This window comes from Muntiacus reevesi, chromosome 10 (genome assembly GCF_963930625.1).
Source record: "Muntiacus reevesi chromosome 10, mMunRee1.1, whole genome shotgun sequence".
Lineage (NCBI taxonomy): Eukaryota > Metazoa > Chordata > Mammalia > Artiodactyla > Cervidae > Muntiacus > Muntiacus reevesi.
Window position 1 is genome coordinate 40,091,776 of NC_089258.1, and position 20,636 is coordinate 40,112,411.

The 20,636-nt window shown below is 52.7% G+C and overlaps 1 protein-coding gene across 7 annotated transcripts in view; it reads right to left on the reverse strand.

Moving 5' to 3' along the window:
• Positions 1-2,191: 2,191 nt before the first annotated feature.
• CDK5RAP2 (CDK5 regulatory subunit associated protein 2) overlaps positions 2,192-20,636 on the reverse strand; it is a 175,220-nt gene continuing 156,775 nt past the window's right edge. For 4 of the 7 annotated variants that reach the window (XM_065946988.1, XM_065946989.1, XM_065946986.1 and 1 more), the window contains 6 exons: positions 19,138-19,215; positions 17,819-18,084; positions 15,090-15,221; positions 5,669-5,795; positions 2,839-2,885; positions 2,351-2,437 (listed from right to left, as the gene is read on the reverse strand). In XM_065946988.1, the coding sequence (XP_065803060.1) occupies positions 2,366-2,437; positions 2,839-2,885; positions 5,669-5,795; positions 15,090-15,221; positions 17,819-18,084; positions 19,138-19,215 (722 nt within the window). In that variant the 3' untranslated portion in view covers positions 2,351-2,365. Of the gene's footprint in view, positions 2,443-2,838; positions 2,886-5,668; positions 5,796-15,089; positions 15,222-17,818; positions 18,085-19,137; positions 19,216-20,636 lie in introns of all 7 variants that reach the window. The other 3 variants (XM_065946987.1, XM_065946992.1, XM_065946990.1) reach the window with 3 other exon arrangements.

The window sequence follows — 20,636 nt, forward strand, 5'->3', positions numbered from 1 at the left end:
GTGAGGGAACGGAAGCAGGTTCTATGAGGAGCCCCGAAGGCCACAGCAAGACCCTGGGGCCTCCAGGGCCGCGCCCAGGCCCACCCCGCCTGGCGCCTAGCAGAGCGAGCTGGGAAGCCATCTGCAGCAAGGGGTAAACACGACCGGCCCCAGGGCAGCGTCCTGGGCTTCTCTGGGCACGGGATGAGTCATTGTGATAATTGAATTTTTGAGTTAAGGCTTAAAATATGGCCAAGATTGAAGAGGCAATTTGGCAGGGTCGGGAGCCCCCAGGCAGGTTTCCCTGCCTCCACCATTCGGAGGACTTATTAACAAGATCACTCTTTCTCCCCTGCACGGCCTGTTCACAAGCAGGTCTCGGGGCTGCTGGGTCAAGGAATTCAATTGTGCGTCTCTGGGGCCCGTCTGTTTGGAAAGGGCAGAATGAGAGGAGGCTCCTCGGGCCGTGACGCGGGGGAGGGCTGCACTTTTTTGGAAGAGCTGGCATTTCGGGGAGACAGGGTATAGTCCAGAGACCAGGACTGTTTTGGGAACGGGTCTCGACAGACCCAGGCTCAAATTCTGGCTCCAGCACTTGCTCCAGTGACACTACACCCGTTTTCTCGCCTGTGAAACGGGCAGGCGGTGCAGATGAAAGAGATGATGCCCAGCGTGGCTCCTGCGCATCAGGTGGGCGCCAGCCTGGGGGGCGAGCAGGGCCCGTGGCAGGGCCGGCGTCTTGGCCCCGCCTCTCGGAATATCTGTTCCCTGCGGGTGCCTCTCGGGTGCAGCTCCTCAGCCACACCTGGTGACTCCTTTCGCTGAGCCGGGAAACGGATGCCTGTCCTGAAGAAGGCTTCACAGCCTCCTGAATCAGCTGCTGGTAAAAGGAACTCGCCGGGGACAAAGGGAGCTTTTTCCAAGGTTCAAATCATCCCTATTAGCCGAGGATGTTCTTGGCCCAAATCCAGTCCAAGCTCATGGGGCTGCTCCTCCACCTCCCCAGAGAGGGAGGGCCTTCGCTAGCCCAAGGTTGGAAATGTTTTACATGATTCTCAAGGGGGATAAAAAGGTGCTGTGCTTTGGCTTACTGAGCTCCTGAGAAGCTGTGGGTGACTGAGGCCAACAGCTAGCTGGGCTCCCAGAGGCCCCTGCTCTCAGGCGTCCAGGGTTTACCACCCAAAGGGTCAGGGATGGACCATGACCTCCACTCACGGCCTTTCCAGAAAGCTCCCACAAGCTGAGCACCAACCACGTGCCAGGCCACGTGCTCAGAACGAGCGACGAAGCTGCCAGACTGGTGCCCTGTTTCCATCTGAATCCGAGGCTGGCTCCAGAGGCTAGTCCTGACCACACCCCCATCCCTGTCCCCACCCCCATCCCCGCCCCCATCCCTGCCCCCGCCTCCATCCCCACCCCCGCCCCGCCAGCATCCCAGCCCCCACCCCATCCCCACCAACATCTCCGCTTTTGTGCACATCACCATGGAACCTTAAACAGGGCTTCCTAGCTTGCTTGAGACCCGCCACTGACAGACACTGATTCTTGGAAAGGCTCTCACTGCTTGGTGACTTCCAAACGGCACAGGAACACCTGCGTGACCGGGTCTGGGCTAAAGAAGGGCAATTCCCATTTTACAGGTGTATCGGCTGAGGACAGAAGCGTACCACTGGGTCTAGAACCAGGCCTCCTCTTCCCTCCAGAGCACCCTGCCGAGCCACCTCGTGGGCTGTTCGGAGCCCCCTTTGAGGAACTCAGCTGTGAGACTTCCAGAAAAAGGAGCCGCCACATTATAACTAAATCTGAGTTTTCCCACACTGGAGTGTACTGAGGCACATGTGCGCAAGTATTTCTCAAGATGAAAGCTCAGGGGACAGGAAGCCAAGCAGAGACGGTCCTTGCTGACCACCGACCTGCCCATCACTTGGTGAGAAGCAGAGGTGGGGGCCCAGGCCGACCCGTATGCCCAGGCTTGCCTCCCTGAACCCCAGGCCTCCAGCGGATGCGACCACGTCGCCTCCACCACCATCATCTCGGGAGCTGACGGGGTAGCAGCGGGGGGCACAGTTCGGGGTCTGGAACGACAGGAGGGAGCTGAGGACCTTGGACTGCTCACTCGGCTGTCCTGTGAACACACGAGTGGTCCAGGCCACCCCAGCGTCCCCACCTCCAGGGAGGCCTCGGGGTGAGCACTGGACTGAGCGATGGAGCGGCTTCGCTCTGCAGGCCCCAGGGTGGGGGCGGATTTCTGAAGGACCGCTCGAGGCTGGCTAGAAAACACGATGGTGGGTGGGCATCCAGAAGAGGTCACACAGCCCCTCGCCCCTCCAAAGCAGGAGCCCCACCCATGACAGAGGCAGGACGAGCTCAGCGGGAACCCCAAGCTTTATTGGCTCAAAGTTCTCCTCAGGAGCCTGGTCGGCTGGGACTGGATGTTCCAGGGTGCGCACTCCCGGGCCTGAGCTAGGAGAAGGGAGGGAGAGAAAAATGAGAACTTCAGGTCACATGGAGGGTGTCTGGAGTACAGTCCCTGACAGCGTTAAAGGTGAGAAGCTCTGAAACTGCTTTCAAAGACATGCTGTTTGATCAGTAAATATTGATAGGACCAGACGATGATGAAATATTTATCAAATGCCCACTATGTGTCAGGCACCGCGTGCTGCATTTCTCACAGGTTAAAAGGACATCACACCAATAGCTAAAGGAACCGTCAAAAACGGGGCAGGAGAAAGCGAAACTTTCCACGCACTGCTGGCAGAAAAACGCAGCGGACGGGTGTCCCTTCGTGTTTCAGCAGGACAGCACGCCAGCCCACCCCCGCGGCCCGTCCTCCGCACGAGGGTCTCCAAGCGGCATTACCTCCAGGTTCCCTCTGGCCTTCCGAAGGACCTTGTGCGTCACAACCACTGCGGAGAGAGCAGAGAGCGGGGTGATCAGACACGACGCCCCCAAGACGGAGGGGAAGCCAAGGGCGGGGCGGCGGACTCCAGCCCCAGAGGTGTCCGCCTCATCACACGCCCGGGACCAAGTGACCCGTCGGAGCGGGCGGGCCAGAGGCCCCTCCTCAAGCCTCGGCCACCCCCCATGCGACGCTGGAAGGCAGGGCGTGCGACACGTTACGGATGGAAACCGAGGCCCGGCAGGCCCAGGGGGACCCCCGAGCCCACCTCCACGGGCCGGGCCGTGCTGCCACGAGGGGAGAGGCCTGCGCCTGTCTCGGAGCCCTCATCCCCCGGAGCCGCCGCTCTGGGAATGGGGAGTGCCCGCTCCAAGCAAACCCAGGTGTGCGGGCCAGGGCCGGGGGCCAGTGCCTGACCACAGGGAGGACGGACTGACGGACGGACACGGGGCGGCTCCCCGCGCCGGCAGCACGCTCCAGGAGCGGGTGGGGCGGGACCACCTCGTGGCTCCCTAGACTCCACGGCTGCGGGCGGAGGCCCAGCACGTGGGAACCCACAGGCCGGCGGAGGGCCCGCCTCGGGGCACGGCTGTAAAGGAAGTCTGTCCCCCAAACGCCAGGAGCAGGGGGAAGGCCACCACTGACGGAGACGGCCGGATCAGGACTCGCCCTCAACAGGCCTCCGTGATGCCCAGGGATTCCATCTACGCCCGGGGAGAACACACAGGCTTCTGGACCGGGTCCTTGGCCAGTGAGGCTGAGACCGACTCCCTGCTGGCTATTCCGAAGAGGTGCCGGGCGGTGGCCTTGAGAAAAGATTCACTTCTTGCCTCACAAAAACTTCCCTCTGGAGGTGAGGGAGCCCGCCCGCCACCTGTGACGCCGGGGGCGGGCACGGACGGTGGGGGCCTGGTTTTTAACTGGGCGCAGTGAATCTCAGAGGGGCCCACCGCCACGCTGCCCACCCCAGCCCCGTGCCACAGGGCAGAAGGTCTTAACTTGGGTCCAGGGTCATGCTTCTGGGCATCCGAAATCCCTGGAAACCATGTGCAAATCTGTGTGTACACGGATGTATGCATCTTTCTGGGGAGAGAGCTCACCTCTCCTGAGACTCGCCACGGGGCCTGGGACCCCGAGAAGATTATGTATCATGGCAGTAAAAGTATCAAAAGAGTTACGTCTCACGTGGCCCAAGTCTGAAGGGGTCCCGCATCTGAGCAGCACCGCCCACCTTCCGAGCCAGAAGCCCCACTGAGGTGAGAAGCCCGAGGGGCAGAGTGGGGAAGGGCTGGCCCCGGGCAGAGGCGTGCCTAGAGCCCAGGCCTGCCTGACAGCGCTCGACCCCTTCCACCGAAGACCCCAGCCTCGGCGGCGTCCAGCGGAGACAGGAGGTTTCTCAGCTGCGACCTCAGTGAGCACCCCAGGGGTTCCTGCCGACTGGGGAGGCAAGTGGAGGGGGCGCTCCCCGGCATCACGGGGAGGGCCTCACACTCACCCTGTCCCCTCCTTTCCCGGCAGACTCTGAGCAGAGATGGCGTGCTCACCTTGACCCAGGTGGGGAAGGGAGAGGTGGGGACCTTCCCCCAACTTCCACCTAGTCCCTGAGAGCCGGAGCAGACCTGGGAGAGGCAGGCAGGCCGCGGGGCCCTGGGGGCACTCACAAGCCTGGACAAGCCGCCCACTCGCTGTGCGACCTTGGGTGAGCTCTCTCCGCGGGCGAGACCGACTCCAGGTCAGGCCGTGGGGAGAAATACGGAGATGGTGACGCCGTCTTAGCAGGGGAGATGCCACAATTCATCGGAGGTTAACGGTTTGCCACCACCTCCATGCACAGAACTCAGTCTGACCTCATGGAATAAAAGAGGCAGAGAACTAATGCTTATGGAGCATCGTTCTGTCCCAGGAAGAAGTACACGAGAGCTGAGACACCACTCCCATCCCTGTCTCACAGAGGAGAAAACAGGGGCGCTTCTTTATGAAGTTGTGATGAGAACCAGGCCCATCAGCCAGTCTGAGTCCTCTGGAATTTCCGTCTCTGGTTAGAGGCAAGGACTCCAGAGCTCGGAGAGCTAAAGTCACTTACTCCCAGTCTCGCAGGAAAGGGGTGATCTGAGGCACGGCTCCCCGACCCAGGACTCGGCGCTGGGTTCTGGTCCCTGGATCCGCTGCGGTGACTTACCCATCTGAACCCACTTCCGGAACCTGCTCTCCTGGAGGCAGGGTTCACCTCCCGTGCCTGGGACTGTCTGGGCAACAGCCGCAGGGCACTGCTAACGCCGTGAAGCCGTGTTCCCTGGACTCCTCGCTGCTCCAGGCACCTGGCCCAGCCACACGGCCCGCAGCCACGACCTCGGGGGCACTGCCCCCACGCGGACGCCCCTTCCAGCGCCCCTCTTCTCTACCAGGGACTTGAACTCCTAGGCCAGAGCCCCACAGACATCCGCCACTCTGCCAGGACGACCTCCCTACTAGCTTTCAACACCATCCTCGCCCCTCCACGGCCCTGTACAGCCCCCCGAGAGGTCTCCCCACCTCCCAGTCGCTCTGCTCAGCCACAGGGACCTAACACACGAGGGACCCTGTGATCACCGATGCTCCTTCCTGGGTCTGGCCCACAAAGCCCCTTGTAAGGTAAGGATGTTGATGGGCCAGCAGCCCACGGTCTGGCAGGGGCTGTGCCGTCAAGAGGCTCTTGGAGGACCCCGGGTGAAGGACGGAAGGAAACCCAAACGCAGGAGGCGTCAGGACAGCCCAGGGCCCGGACGCGGCGGCCACCCCACCGCCACTCACACTGGTCAAAGATGACCTTCTCCTGGTTCTTGCTCAGCTGCAGCAGCTTCAGGGTGTTTTGCAACTTCTTGTCTTGTTCAAACAGTTTATTGTGGAGTTTGCTGATCTCTGCCTTCAGTTCTCCTGTCTAAAGAGAAGGGGATTTAGAAAAAAAAAGAACAAAGAATATAAATGTCAGATCATATAGGAAGAACTGCAAAACCATATAAAAAGCACTCAACCTTCCAAACAAAGGTATTTGAGTAAAAGCTGGAAGCCACATGCTGCCGTTCAGATGGCGGCAAGTGTGCAGGCACCGTGCCCCCAGGGCCGCGGGCGGAGCTGCGAACCGAACCAGGGCAGCCCAGGGCGCACCCAGGCCCACAGAGACGCAGCGGGTATTAAGATGCGCTTAAGCCTCCAACCTAGCGAGTCTACACTCGGACAGTCGCCCCCAAGGAGGGCAGTGCAGGCCCAAGAAGAGGCCTTGGCTCCAGGACGTTCACCTCAGCACTGTTCACGGCAGGACGAAATAAACAACCTGCTTTGTTTCGATAGGGATCTAGGTAACTTAATTACGGTACTTATATACAGCGGAGTAATTTCGCAGTTATTAAAAATGATGTTGTAGGACTTGATTTACTGACATTGAGAGATGATCCTAATTAGTGACACAAGAGCCCAGAACAGCTCCTCTGTACCAGGGCACGCCAGTTTCACAAAATTGAACGCATACATCTCTATCCATAGGCGTGTATATCAAGATGTCTAAACCATCTGACGACAGAGACATCACAAAAATGTTAGAGTGTTCCATTTCTCAGAGATGGGATTTGGAATATTTTGTTTTTCTTTTTTTTAATTTTTCAGAATTGAGTTTTTTTCCCCAAAAAACTATAATGCTGATTTATTTTTAATGCTTACATCTTACAAAGAGGATATAAAGATATTATTTGGGGGAGTACGATCTATTAGGAAATCCTGCTTTGATTTTTTTCAGATATGGGGAGAAAGTGGATGGATGACAAACCCACAGCTCCCAGGCCCCTAAGGTGAAATATGCACACTCTGGTGACTCTCTCGGGCTTCCCTGATGGCACGAGAGGTAAAGAACCCGCCTGCAGTGCAGGAGACATAATGAGGTGCGCGTTCGATCCCTGGGTTGGGAAGATCCTCTGGAGGCGGGCAAGGCAACCCACTCCAGTGTTCTTGCCTGGAGAATCCCATGGACAGAGGGGCCTGGCGGGCTGCAGTCCATGGGGTCCCACCGAGTCAGACAGGACTTAAGGGGCTCAGCACGCACGCACGCACCAGCTCTCCTGCCTAGTCGCCGCTGAGCTGTGCGTGGGGTTACACGCACTCCCTCCCGCACAAAACAGCCGGGTTGTCAGGTGCCCGGCGCGGGCCACCCGTGCGACACTGAAACACCTCTGCTCCCAGGAGAGAAGACGGCAGGCTGCCCCCTTACGGAGAATCACTTTAGTTTGTCCCCAAACTTGTTTACGGCCTCTGTAATCAGCTGTGTGATTTAATTTTTAAGTAAGCTTATGAAATATGTGCCTGAAAAGACAGAAATGGTTGAAAGAAAACCTGCATATGTTTCAGGGAAGACCTGATAAAGGCAAGTCACTAAAAAAAAAACCACATTTCTGCCAAATTAGGTGTGGGTGAGTCAACTCTAAAAGGTGTGGGAGGAACACAGTCTAGGAGAATTCTACATTCAAATTGCTTCGCAAGTGCCTAAGTTTTTTCTTCATCTTCAAGAAACAGAAATTGGAAGTGACAGACATACATTATGGATGTAGTTTATGAAAGAAAGGAGATGGGGAACTTCAATCAGCAGACCCATATTCAAAGAAAAGGCCCTGGCCCAACATCAAAAGAATGGCAAATGAATGTACATTGAACTGTTTTTAAGTTAAACTGAGATGTTTAAGGTATGTATCATTTTTTGATTCCCTGCTTTAACCTACTTTTAAGATTAACCAATCGTGTCAGCTACACGGACTTCGACAGTGCTTCCAAAGCAGATCCTAATTAAAACACGAGGTTTTCTTTGATTCTTCCTCAAGCTGAGAGCCCAGAGACTTCTGCTCTGACCGCGGCTTTGCAGGCCACACATTCTGGGACAAGGTCACTCTTCACTCAAGAGCCCTGGGTCCACATCTGTAAACAGGGACGATGCCGGACCCTTCTGTCACACTGCAGAGGACAGAGGCTCAGAGGAGAGGCTCCCTGAAGACAGGGACAACAGTTACTGCTCACCTTTTGCCTAACCTTACCTCTCCTTCTAAAGTCAGCTCAGATAGCACCTCCTCCAGGAAGCCCTCCTTGAGACCCTTCCCCACCACAGCCTCGGTTGCTTACCTCTGGGTGCCCATCTGTCCAGGGCTTTCCCTAACATTTCCCACTTCACAGTGGATTGTAATAGGTCATTACTTGTTTGTTTCCCCACCTACTCTACAAGCTCCCTGAGGGCAGAACTCAGTTCTCCCCTCTGGCTCCCCAGTGACTGGCTCAGAGTAGGTGTGAGACCATCTGCCAAGTGGTGGGTTCATCTGTGCTCTCAAAACACCCTGAACACCCTGAATTCTATCCAGTACTGAAGACAAGGAATTATATATAAGTGTCTGCTGTCTCTATGAGCTAAAAATCTTCATTGTCACAGGATGAAGGCGCCAGGGGGAAAACAGCGGGGCTCCAGAGGCCAGCTCCACTGCTTCCAGATGCTAAGATGATGGAGCAAGTGAGCTTCAGTTCTTGGGGGTGATTTAGTCACTCGGTCGTGACGACTCTTGCTACCTCATGGACTGTACCCCACCAGGCTCCTCTGTCCATGGAATTTCCCAGGCAAGAACACTGGAGTGGGTTGCCACTTCCTTCTCCAGGGATCTTCCCGACCCAGGGATCAGACCTGCATGTCCTGCACTGCATGCGGATTCTTTACCACTGACCACCAGGGATTCCCCTTCAGTTCTTACTTCTGAAAAATGGGACTAACAATACTTAACCCTCTGGAGGCTCCTGGAAGGGATAAGCAGAGATGCGAGTGATAGCAGAGTCCCTGACACCATGCAGGCGTGCAACAGAGCAACTCCTCCTCGGGGCCACAGCGCCGAGATCAGAGCTGACTTAACGACTGTGCTGCCCGACTTCTCAAACTGTTTTTTTGTTTTTCCCAGTTGGTTGTTATTCTTCTTTAAAATGAAAAATCTCAAAACATTTACAGAAGTAGAAAGAACAGGAGAACGAACCACTAGATACCCATCCAGCTTCAGCGATCAACTCATGGCCAGACTCGTTTCATCCATACCCCTCCCTGTCCTCCGTCTGAAATTATTTTTAAAAATCAATCCTAGAACCCAATCATGTTTTACCCCAAAATATTTCAGTATACAGCTCTAGAAGAAAAAGATTCTTTTTTAAAAAACCACAAGGTCATTATCACATCTAAAACAATGAGCATGACTGCTTCAGATCACCAAACAGATGTCGGTAGGTATGTTCCTGATTGCATCATAATTTTATTTTTATTATTTTTTTAAAACAACCGGCTAGATTCAGCATCCAAATGAACTTCATGTTTTGTATCTGACTGTTATGTCTCCAGCTCCTTTCAATCCAGTGGGTCTCAGAGTTACCAAGAAGCCTCGTAAAATCAGATCACTGGGGCCAGCCCCAGGCTTTTCAGTAGGTCTTGGGTGAGGCCTGAAAACCTGCCTTTCCAACCAGTGTCCAGATAGGGTTGGTGCTGCCTGTCCAGCGACCGCGATCTGAGAACCCTGCACATCTGCAAGTTTCGCTCTCTCTCCTCTCCCTTTTTTCTTAGGATGAAAAGCGGTTCTGAGCTCACGATGTACAAATCCTGCCCCAGACCTGGAATCAAGCCATTTCACCAAGGAGTTCTAATTGCCTTTAGGAAAAAAAAAGGTACTTAGAAACCACGATTTGGCACCAGGCGTGCTCCCTGGTCCTGGCTTGGACATTTTCACAGTCTTTTAAGTAAAGAGAACTACTAAATTTTAAAAATAGAAAATACATAAGGAGTTCATATATATGCATTTCTCTTCCCTGATAGTAAAAATTTCAACATAAGTTATTTGTTTAATACTATGATTAAAAATAGTAATTTCAAAACATCAATACAAATATTATTAACAATATATTTATTAAAAACACTATAAATTTTTTGACAGTTCGTTCCTGCTCTTTCAGTATTTCCACTAAGAAAACATAATTAAATTACTGTGTTTGTCATTGAAATGTTACCGTTGTTTGGCCATGTGGCCTCTAGGATCTTAGTTCCCTGACCAGGGATCCAATTTGTGCCCCATGAAGTGGAAGTTCAAAGTCCTAACCACTGGACCACCAGGGAATTTTTGAAATGTTTCCTCTTCTGAGTGGTTATGCCTTCAATTATATAAGGAAAGTTGGTTTGTTTTATCTTGAATATTTTAAAGTTGCTTTTCCCCCCATTTTAATTTTTACTTATATAAAGCATTTATAGAGTTTCAAAGTGAAATTTATGAAGCAGGATCAGTCAGAGAAATCTACCTTCTATCCTTGTTCTTCCATCCTCTTCCTTCCCACCCCTATAACTCTTCTATTACTGTTTATCCTTTCTCTTAAAAACATTTTTTTAGTCCACACAAATCATGTCTTATTTTTCAGCATCTCTTGTAAAACTTCAAAAATGAAAGTGATTTTCCTGCCAGGAGGAGGGCTATGCTGGGATTGAAAGCATAACGTAAGTCCAGAATTAGAGGGTCCAGGTGGCTACTCCCCTGGACAGTTTATTTGACCGAAGTGAATAGTCTTTTATTTTTCACGTTTTTAAAAAAAATATATTTTCAATTGGGGGATAACTGCCTTCTAAAATTGTGTTGGCTTCTGCCATACAAAAGTGGGAATCAGCCCTAAGTACACACGTGTCCCCTCCTCTCCACACCCCCATCCCACCCCACCCTTGAGGTCGTCAGAGCACCGGGCTGGGCTCCCTGTGTTACATGTTATATACACAGCACCTTCTCATTAGCTATCTATTTTACATATGGTTATGTAAATGTCTCAGTTCTTCCCACCCTATAAATATTTTTATAAACAAATACGTGTACATATTTGTATCTCTCCCCACAACTTTCTCAGATAAACTTATACATGTGATACACACTTTGCAGAGGAGTCCGAGGGGCTGCAGGAGATGCAAAAGGCAATTTAATGACACTCAGAAAAAACACCAGGTAGTAAAAAAAACAAAAAAAAACCACTGGAGCTGCTGGTGGAAACTTGGAAATCTGCTTCACACAGATTTCACACCAAGAGAAAGGCACTGTGTGAAACACAGGCAGGGACAGAAAAGTGGCCAGAGGCAATTTAACGCCACACAGGGGGTCTGTGTGTACCAGCAGCCATATCGGAGCATCTCTGAGGGCCTTTCTCTGGCTCTAAAATTCTGTGATGCTAAAGTGAGCACAAGCAGTCAACTGAGAAGCCCCTGGAAATAAGGTGCAGACCCTCAGAAGCACGGACCAGCCCCTAGACTAATTTGCTTGTGGGAGAGACGAACGTAGACTAATTTGCTTGTGGGGGAGACGAACGTGCCAATAACTTGTATTTATACACACAGATACACACACACAGGGACGAGAGATAAGAAGTGCATTCCATCTATTTAACAGACATTACTCTGACTGAGGACAAAAACATTGTATCAAGGGTGAAATATTTAGCTTAGACATAGGCTTTAAAAATCAGATGAGCAAACACTAGTTTAGAAGGATGAGAGGAAATTATTCATTCATTCAAAAACATGAACAAAATAGACATGGCCCCTCATGGAGAACAGAGAGATACAGACATTAAACAAATATGTAACTATAACGTAAGGTGAAGGTTAGGATGAAACTGAAGAGAGTGCTAGGACTGACTGATCGGAAGTCCTCTCTGACCTTGAAGTAACATTTAAGCTGAGATCTGAGAGGGAGGGAGCACTTCTGTTTTCTGGGCCTGAGATGGAAATGAGCTTGGAGGGTTAGGAGGAAAGGCAAGGCCAGTGTGGAGCTGGAGCTCGGGGCGGGGGGGGTTCCTCTCCCACAGGCCATCTCCACTCCACGCACAGATTTCCGTGTGTGATGACTGGACATGCACTTCCCCGATCTTGGTGCACCCGGGTTCCTGCCCAGGATCCCAAGAGGGATGCCCTAGGACAGGCCCAGCAGAACCTTCCGAGCCAAGAGCCACTTCACTGCTACTTCCCTGCCATGGCTGGGAGCTCCGAGGGCGGTGAGAAGGTAACTAGATAGGTGATAACGTGGAATGCACATTTCCCTTCTGCCTTCCTGCTGGACTTGGCCAAAAATTTATAGGTTAGATAAAGAAGGGAATATCTATCAGACTATCAAGGAAAGAGCTTGAACTCTTCCTTAACTGGCAAGCTGCTTCTTCCAGGAAGGCTTCTCTGATTACTGGAGTGGGTGCTTGCCTTGACCTAATATGACATGGTATTCACACACACTGAAATCAGATGGATTATATTCTTTGCAGCCAAAGATGGAGAAGCTCTATATAGTCAGCAAAAACAAGACCAAGAGCTGACTGTGGCTCAGATCATGAAGTCCTTATTGCCAAATTCAGATTTAACTGAAGTGGGGAAAACCACTAGACCATTCAGGTATGACCTAAATCAAATCCCTTATGATTATATAGTGGAAGTGACAAATAGATTTAAGGGCCCAGATCTGATAGACGGAGTGCCTGATGAACTATGGACAGAAGTTTGTCACATTGTACAGGAGACAGGGAGTAAGATCATCCCCAAGAAAAAGAAATGTGAAAAAGCAAAACAGCTCTCTGAGGAGGCCTTACCAATAGCTGTGGAAAGAAGAGAGGCGAAAAGCAAAGGAAAAAGGAGAGATAAGTCCATCTGAATACCGAGTTCCAAAGAATAGAAAGGAGAGATAAGAAAACCTTCCTCAGTGATCAGTGCAAAGAAAGAGAGAAAAATGATAGGATGGGAAAGACTAGAGATCTCAAGAAAATGAGAGTTACCACGGGAACATTTCATGCAAAGATGGGCTCAATAAAGGACAGAAATGGTACAGATCTAACAGAAGCAGAAGATATTAAGAAGAGGTGGCAAGAATACACAGAACTGTACAAAAAAGATCTTCACAACCCAGATAATCACAATGGTGTGATCACTTACCTAGAGCCAGACATCCTGGAATATGAAGTCAAGTGGGCCTTAGGAAGCATCACTACGAACAAAGCTAGCGGAGGTGATGGAATTCCAGTTGAGCTATTTCAAATCCTAAAAGACGATGCTGTGAAAGTGCTGCACTCAATATGCCAGCAAATTTGGAAAACTCAGCAGTGGTCACAGGACTGGAAAAGGTCAGTTTTCATTCCAATCCCAAAGAAAGGCAATGCCAAAATTTGCATTCATCTCACACTAGCAAAGTAATGCTCAAAATTCTCCAAGTCAGGCTTCAGCAATACATGAACCATGAATTTCTAGATGTTCAAGCTGGTTTTAGAAAAGGCAGAGGAACCAGAGATCAAATTGCCAACATCCTACGGATCATCGAAAAAGCAAGGGAGTTCCAGAAAAACATCTATTTCTGCTTTATTGACTATGCCAAAGCCTTTGACTATGTGGATCACAATAAACTGGAAAATTCTGAAAGAGATGGGAATACCAGACCACCTGACTTGCCTCTTGAGAAACCTATATGCAGGTCAGGAAGCAACAGTTAGAACTGGACATGGAACAACAGACTAGTTCCAAATAGGAAAAGGAGTGCATTAAGGTTGTATATTGTCACCCTGCTTATTTAACTCATATGTAGAGTACATCATGAGAAGCACAAGCTGGAATCAAGACTGCCGGGAGAAATATCAATAACCTCAGATATGCAGATGACACCACCCTTATGGCAGAAAGTGAAGAGGAACTAAAAAGCCTCTTGATTAAAGTGAAAGAGGAGAGTGGAAAAGTTGGCTTAAAGCTTAACATTCAGAAAACTAAGATGATGGCATCTAGTTCCATCACTTCATGGCAAATAGATGGGGAAATAGTGGAAACAGTGGCTGACTTTATTTGTGGGGCTCCAAAATCACTGCAGATGGTGACTGCAGCCATGAAATTAAAAGATACTCCTTGGAAGGACAGTTATGACCAACGTAGACAGCATATTAAAAAGCAAAAAATTTACTTTGCCAACAAATGTCCGTCTAGTCAAGGCTATGGTTTTTCCAGTAGTCATGTATGGATGTGAGAGCTGGACTATAAAGAAAGCTGAGTGTTGAAGAATTGATGCTTTTGAACTGTGGTGTTGGAGAAGACTCTTGAGAGTCCCTTGGACTGCAAGGAGATCCAACCAGTCCATCCTAAAGGAAATCAGTCCTGAATAGTCATTGGAAGGACTGATGTTGAAGCTGAAATTCCAATACTTTGGCCACCTGATGTGAAGAACTGACTCATCTGAAAAGACCCTGATGCTGGGAAAGACTGAGGGCAGGAGGAGAAGGGGATGACAGAGGATGAGATGGTTGGATGGCATCACCGACTCGATGGATGTGGGTTTGGGTGGACTCCAAGAGTTGGTGATGGACAGGGAGGCCTGGCATGCTGCAGTCCATGGGGTTGCAAAGAGTTGGTCATGACTGAGCGAATGAACTGAACTGAACTCACCACAGAAGCCCCAGGGCCGGCATCTGCTCTGACTCCTGAGCTGTGCCAGGGCAGATGCAAACGAGGACGGGGTGGGAGCAACTGTTCTTAATTCAGTCACGTTCAAGTTAGTGTCAAGTCTAGCTTTTAAGGGAAATTTCAGTGGCTTTATGATAAACAATTTTCATTGGCTTAAAAAAAAAAAGCCAAAACTAGTTTCTAAGTAGTAAAAATAGATTTACAAAGCCCACTAAAACATGATGCTGAAAGCTATCAAAAGGAATCAAGACAGTCCAGAGAAAAGGCATCAGAAATGAAAGAGATTCTGAACAGAAAGGAATAAGCTAGTCCATGAGGACAACTTGGGACTTAAAAGCTTATCAAATACAAGTCTGTCCTTGGGATTCAACACTGGAGCTTCCAACCCGGCTCTGCATCCTGAGTGTGTGCCTCCCTGCCCAAACCGCAGTTTCCTCGTGTGTAGAATGTGGACAGGGTTCCTCCCAAAACAGACGTGCTCAGCATGGGGCCGGGGTCGCGTCCAGGCTGTAGGCCCCTTGCCGGGCACCAGGGGACGGAGGAAGAACAGGCCTCAGCAGCCAGCGCGGTGTCTGACGCGTCACTCAGCAAGCACGGAGGCTTCCCTGCGCCCCTCTGTGTCCCCAGCGGAGGACACAACTGCTGCGGGCTCGGCCCTGGGCTGGACGCGGAGGCAGCGGGGACCCGCCTGGCGGCCCCCCGGAGCCTCTGCCTCCGCGGGCCACCACCCACCTGTTCGCAGAGGCGCGTGTCCTGGCCGTCGGTGGGCAGCAAGACCTTCCAGAAGCATGCCAGCAACCTCGCGGCCTCGTCCAGGATCAGCCTGGCGGCGCTCACGCCAGTGAGGACGCTGCTCGGGGGTGCCTGCGTCGGGGAATGAGAAGGCTGTGAGGCGCAGGCTGGAGAGAGACCACGGGCAAGCTGGCGCTCACGGGCAGCAGGAGCCGCCGGACCGCAGGCCCGTGTTGCACACTCTGAGCCCGAGCCCGGTGCAGACGACACCGACGTCTGTCACAGCCGGCGAACTGCAGATTATGAGGGACTTCGCTGGTGATATTAGGCCCACCAATAAGCATGATCAGCGGCCACCTGAGTGCGCTATATTTACTTCGGCCAGAAGAGGGTCCGTGGCCGGCCCCCGCCCTGCCCCGCAGCCCGGAGCCTCTCAACGGCCAGCGATGCAGCCTGATCGTTTCTGCCCCCCGCATCCCCGGTTCCCCGGCTCCGCCTGCCGCCAGCGAGACTTGGCCCGTCAAGTCTCTGTCACCCTCTCGGGCAGGCAGGAGCAAGTCAAACCGGGGACTTTCTCCAGGGCACAAGAAAGCAAAGAACATGAACCGCAGAAGGGAAAGTATGAAATAGATTTAAAAAAAAAAAAGAAATGAAGACTATTGTCTCCACAAGTAATAAAATAAAATAAAAACAATATGACACACCCTGTTAAGCTATAAAATTGGCAAAAAATAATTTATAAATAAAAACACTCAATGACGACAGAGGTGCAGAGGCACTCTCACTCGTAAATGGAGATGCTGATACAAATTTTTGGAAAGTAACACAGCAGTGGTTTCCAGCAAAAGCCAGGAAGGCCCACGCAGCCTCTGAGCAGGTGACTTTGCTTTAGAAGCTCGTCCCTAGTGAACGGTTCCAAGATATCACCAGAGATCCAGTTAGGATGCTCGTGACAGCTTAAATGTCCAGCAAACAGGTGAAAGTGTAAATAAACGGGGCTATATCCACGCTAGCCTACTTCTCAGCCATTAAAAGTCAAGTCTTTAGAAAAATACTGAATGAGATTGAAAAATGTTAATATAATGTTAACTGAAAGTCAAATACAAAACTCATATGTAATGAGTCAGTTTTATTAAACTTTACGAATGAGCTACAAGTATACATACGGAAATTTTAAGCATTGAGCACTGTGTGGTATTTTTATAGATGTTTTTATGTTTCTCTATAATTTCTAGTTTCTGTAAAATAAAGATCATAATCAGAAAAGAACAATACTCTTACTTATATTTACAAATCTATTCAATGAGTATTTATCATGCACCTATTCCACGCCAGGCCCTGGGCGACACAGTGGATACAACAGTGAACAAAATACACACGATCCCTACCTTTTACTCTTCTGACGCTTATTATTAATGGAATAGAAAAGGCAAAACTGGCTTTTACAATATTGTAAAACAAAACAAAAAGGCGAAACAGCTGTTACGAAGTATGGGGCTCAAGTGTCCTCAATGAGAACTCAAAAAGAAGGAGGGTCAGAAAACGTGCCCCTCAGAAGCACGAAGGTTGAGTCCAGTCTGGGGGAGGAAGGAAAGTTGACCCCAAGTCTTGGAAGAAGTGAATGAGAAACTTTATGCCAAGCACACATGGGTCCTTGACTTTAAAATGAGGATTCTGGCAGGATGCCACAGCAAGAAGGGGTAGGTGGTCTTCCCAGCCAGAGGGCACGGGGGCCAGGGCTGGAGGAAAAGAAACATTGCCGGCTGGGCCAGCCCCGGGGAGCGGGGAGAGACGGAGAGATGGCGGGCACGCGGGGGCGAGCAGGCCCCGCAAGAGAGAGTCTGCAGAGCCCGGGGAGAGGGGAGAGACGGCGGGAGCGCGGGCGGGAGCAGGCCCCGCAAGAGAGAGTCTGCAGAGCCCGGAGAGCGGGGAGAGACGGCGGGCACGCGGGCAGGGGCAGAGAGAGTCTGCACAGCCGGGGGAGCGGAGGGAGACGGAGAGAGGCGCGAGCAGGCCCCGCAAGAGAGAGTCTGCACAGCTCGGGGAGCAGGGAGAGATGGCGGGTGCACAGACGGGAGCAGGCCCCTCATGAGAGTCTGCACAGCCCGGGGAGCAGGGAGACTGGGAGCGGCAGGCGTCACACGGCTGCGGGCGTAGGGCACCGGAGCGCCCCGCAGGACACAGCGGGGTTCCAGTCCTGGCGGCGGCGAGTTCCTCCCGCTCGGCATCTGGCATCTGCACCGTGGGCACGCTGCCACCCACCGTGAAGGCTGCTCTGGGGTGAAAGAAGACATGGCACTAACCGGCCATGTGCTGGGCTGGCAGCCGCCACCCTCAGAGGGGGCGCAGGGCAGCTTGTGTTGGCAAGCGCGCCCCAAGGGACTGTGCGATCCTTGCACGCCACGTGAGGATCAGGACCTCGGCCACGCTGAGCGCAGAGGCCGGGAGGGGGACGGACCGGTGACCGGGGGGAAGAACGGATGGACACGCGACAGGACTGAAGGAGGCTGCCGTGCGGCAGGGCGACCGCAGTAGCACAGAGACACGCCTCAGTAGGCGTCCCCCCGAACAGCAAACAACCTGCAGACCGGACCCGCCCTGCAAGTCTGGGGGGCTGCCTTTCCTGGCCCCTCTTCCCAGGGGAAGGGGCCCCATGGCCCCCTTGCCTCCTGCCTCCGCCTCCTGCTCCCCGTGCATCCCTCTCCCTCCAGCGCCATCGCTAAGGCTACCTTGGTTACCAGCTCCTGACTCATGGGGCCAGGAGCCTCTCGGATCTGAAGGTCCATCTCGGCGAGGAGCGTCTGGCCCCGGGCAATCTGCTCACACAGGGCATCGTAGTCCTCGGCCGGGCCCAGCACATGGCGGCCGCTGTTGCTGGCCCACGGGAGGTGGCTGGGGACCAGGGAGGACACGCAGGAGGTGCTGATGATGGAGGTGCCGCTGTCGCAGGAGAGGGTGTCCACATCATCTCCGGAGAGCGGAGGCATCTCTGAAGCTGCAGAACAAGAGGGGTGATGTGAGATCTCCCTGGAGCGGCACCTGCCTTCGGTGAGCTGTGTGTGTGTGTAAGGATGCGAAGCCAGCCGGGAGGCGAGAGCCCGCATGTCCAAATGCCACCTGACACCGCCCAGAGGGGAGAGAGGCTGGGACCCAGGATGCCAGTCTGTGCGCCACCTACTGAGTAAGCCCCGGGCTCAGTCACCTCATTTCAACCCAGCCAGCACTCATCAGAGTCCTGCAATGCAGAAGAGCCCGGTCTACACAGAGAAACCCAGGCCAGGCCTGCGCTTCAGTGGTCTGAGGCCTGATCGGACCACAGACGCCACGCAGAAGGGGTAAGAGCCCGACATCAGAGACCTGGAGCTCAGGGGACAGGACAATCAGGCCTGTGTAGGAAGGGAGACCAGAGACTCTGGTCTTCTTCCTGGAAGAAGCAACAACTGCGCTGGGGTGAAAGGGTAGTGAGAAAGATGCTACACGGAGGAAAAAGCCTGCCGCTTTCCACCTCTGCATCAACAGAAGCACAGGTGGGCAATTCTGACAGGGGCCATCAGGAAAGACATTTCCCAGAGCCATTTGCATTCAGGAGGAGTCTTGAAGCAGCAGGATTTTCACTAGCAGAGAAGCGGGCAAGGTTGGTCTGGCAAAAGCAGGAGCCACGCTGCACAGTCCCCGTGAGAGGAAAGCGCAGGCCCATCTGCAGGACGGGGACCCATCTGTGTGGCTCCAGGTGGGCAAAGGGGTGTGGCTGGGCAGGCCGGCCTGGGTTGGACGCTGCAGGCCCTCGAAAGTCATGCTAAGGTAGTCACTCTAATCCAGGGCAACAGGGATCCCCAGCCATCGATGTCCCTAAGGTTGGTAACACCTAGGAACACAGGAACCAGCTTGGAGGATGAGATCGCCAGCTAGAGATGCTGAGAACATGAAACCCTAAATCCTACCAAATACTCAGTTCTGAGTTGGAACCAGGGACCCCCTTGCCCTCAACTGAGCAAGTCCCACCGAGAAACCCAATGGTGCCATGGTTACCCAGACTTTAGCTCTGTACCTGATCTTGGGGGCATTGCTGGGGTGGGACCAAACAGGTCACAGGAATTGTCAGTTGCCACGGGACACTTGTCACCATCTGCACAAGGCAAAATAAGGGAAATAAACCATCAAAAGTTTTACTTTCATTCTCATCAGGACGTGAGAGAGAGAACTGCATGAAAATACAGTCAAGTTCTGGACACACACACAAGTGTTCTTTCAAATCCTCACTGGGCCTCTCTCCCGCCAGGCCTTGCAGGACAGAGTGAGCAGGCCTCCCTGGAAGGCCCCTCTTTGTCCAGACAAGTAAGCAGACCACTCCCCCCGAGGCGTCGGGGCTCAGAGACGGAGGCACGGGGGCTGTGGGAGCCCAGGTTGGGGGGGAGACCCGAGGAGGCAGAAATGCCGGCAGAGGGGGGCCGGTTGAGACACCACAGGGAGCGTGAAGCGGGGGGCTTCAGGAGGAATGGCTGGCGGCCCGAGCCTGGAGGCGGCCGCGGTTACCCACACAGGAGGGAAGGGTTCCCCAAAGGAGGACCTGGGAGGTGATGCACGGGAACAGGGAAGCAGGGAGAACCAGTCAGATGCAGGACAAGACGCCGAGTCGCATTCTATGGGGCCCCTCTGAGCTCCCAGGAGCTCAGGGACAGTGTGGCGCTCCAGTTCAGATTTCCTGGGAGAGGCGGCCAAGAGACTGAGACGGGAACGGATCTGCCCAGCATGACCTGGAGCGGCGGGGACAGAGCGAGCACTGTGTCCACGCCTCACGGGGTCCGGCTCAGCTCATTCCCACCCAGGCATCTCCTGAGAGTGCGTTTTGCTACTGGGGGGCCAAGGAGCCCCGGGGGTCTGCTCTGGGGAGCTGGCCCAAGAGGGATCACTGTCTACAAAAACAGCAGTCTTCAGAGCAGAACTTTCAGACAGCTGCTCTTCACTACCATCCTGGAAAGTCTTTTGCAAAGGAGGAAATGCTGCTGCCTACAGCATAATTCTCATCTCCAACAGAGGAGGCAGGAGAATGTCCCCACGGAGACAGCGCTGTGAATTTTGAGCACACGCTGAGCAAAGTCCTAGAAGGGCCGGGAGCAGACCTCTACTTAAGGGTCTCTCTGGCCAGGCCCACTGCTGAGGTATCCCCAAGCAGAAGGCGGCAGTAGGGGCCCCTCCCAGCCCTTTCTGGCTCCCCTTGCAGGGTCTTATCCTAAGAACACTGCTCAACAGAACAATCATGTTAATGCTGATGTTCACTAAAGCGCCGAATCAGGGACCGCTCTAATCATCACCACTGCAATGGCTTGGTGACCGGCAATCATCTGAAAACAACTAATTAGGAAGCCCCTGTGAGGGAAGGGGTACCAGTGACGATGTAATATTGGGCAAAAACAAAGAAAGGCACAAAAACCAATCTGAACCCTAAGAATTCACGCCTGTACCTGATTACCCAACGAAGCCACACAAAGCACCACGTACAAAAAATCAATATTCTGTAACCAGGAAGGGCCTCTTCCTTTTCACTTT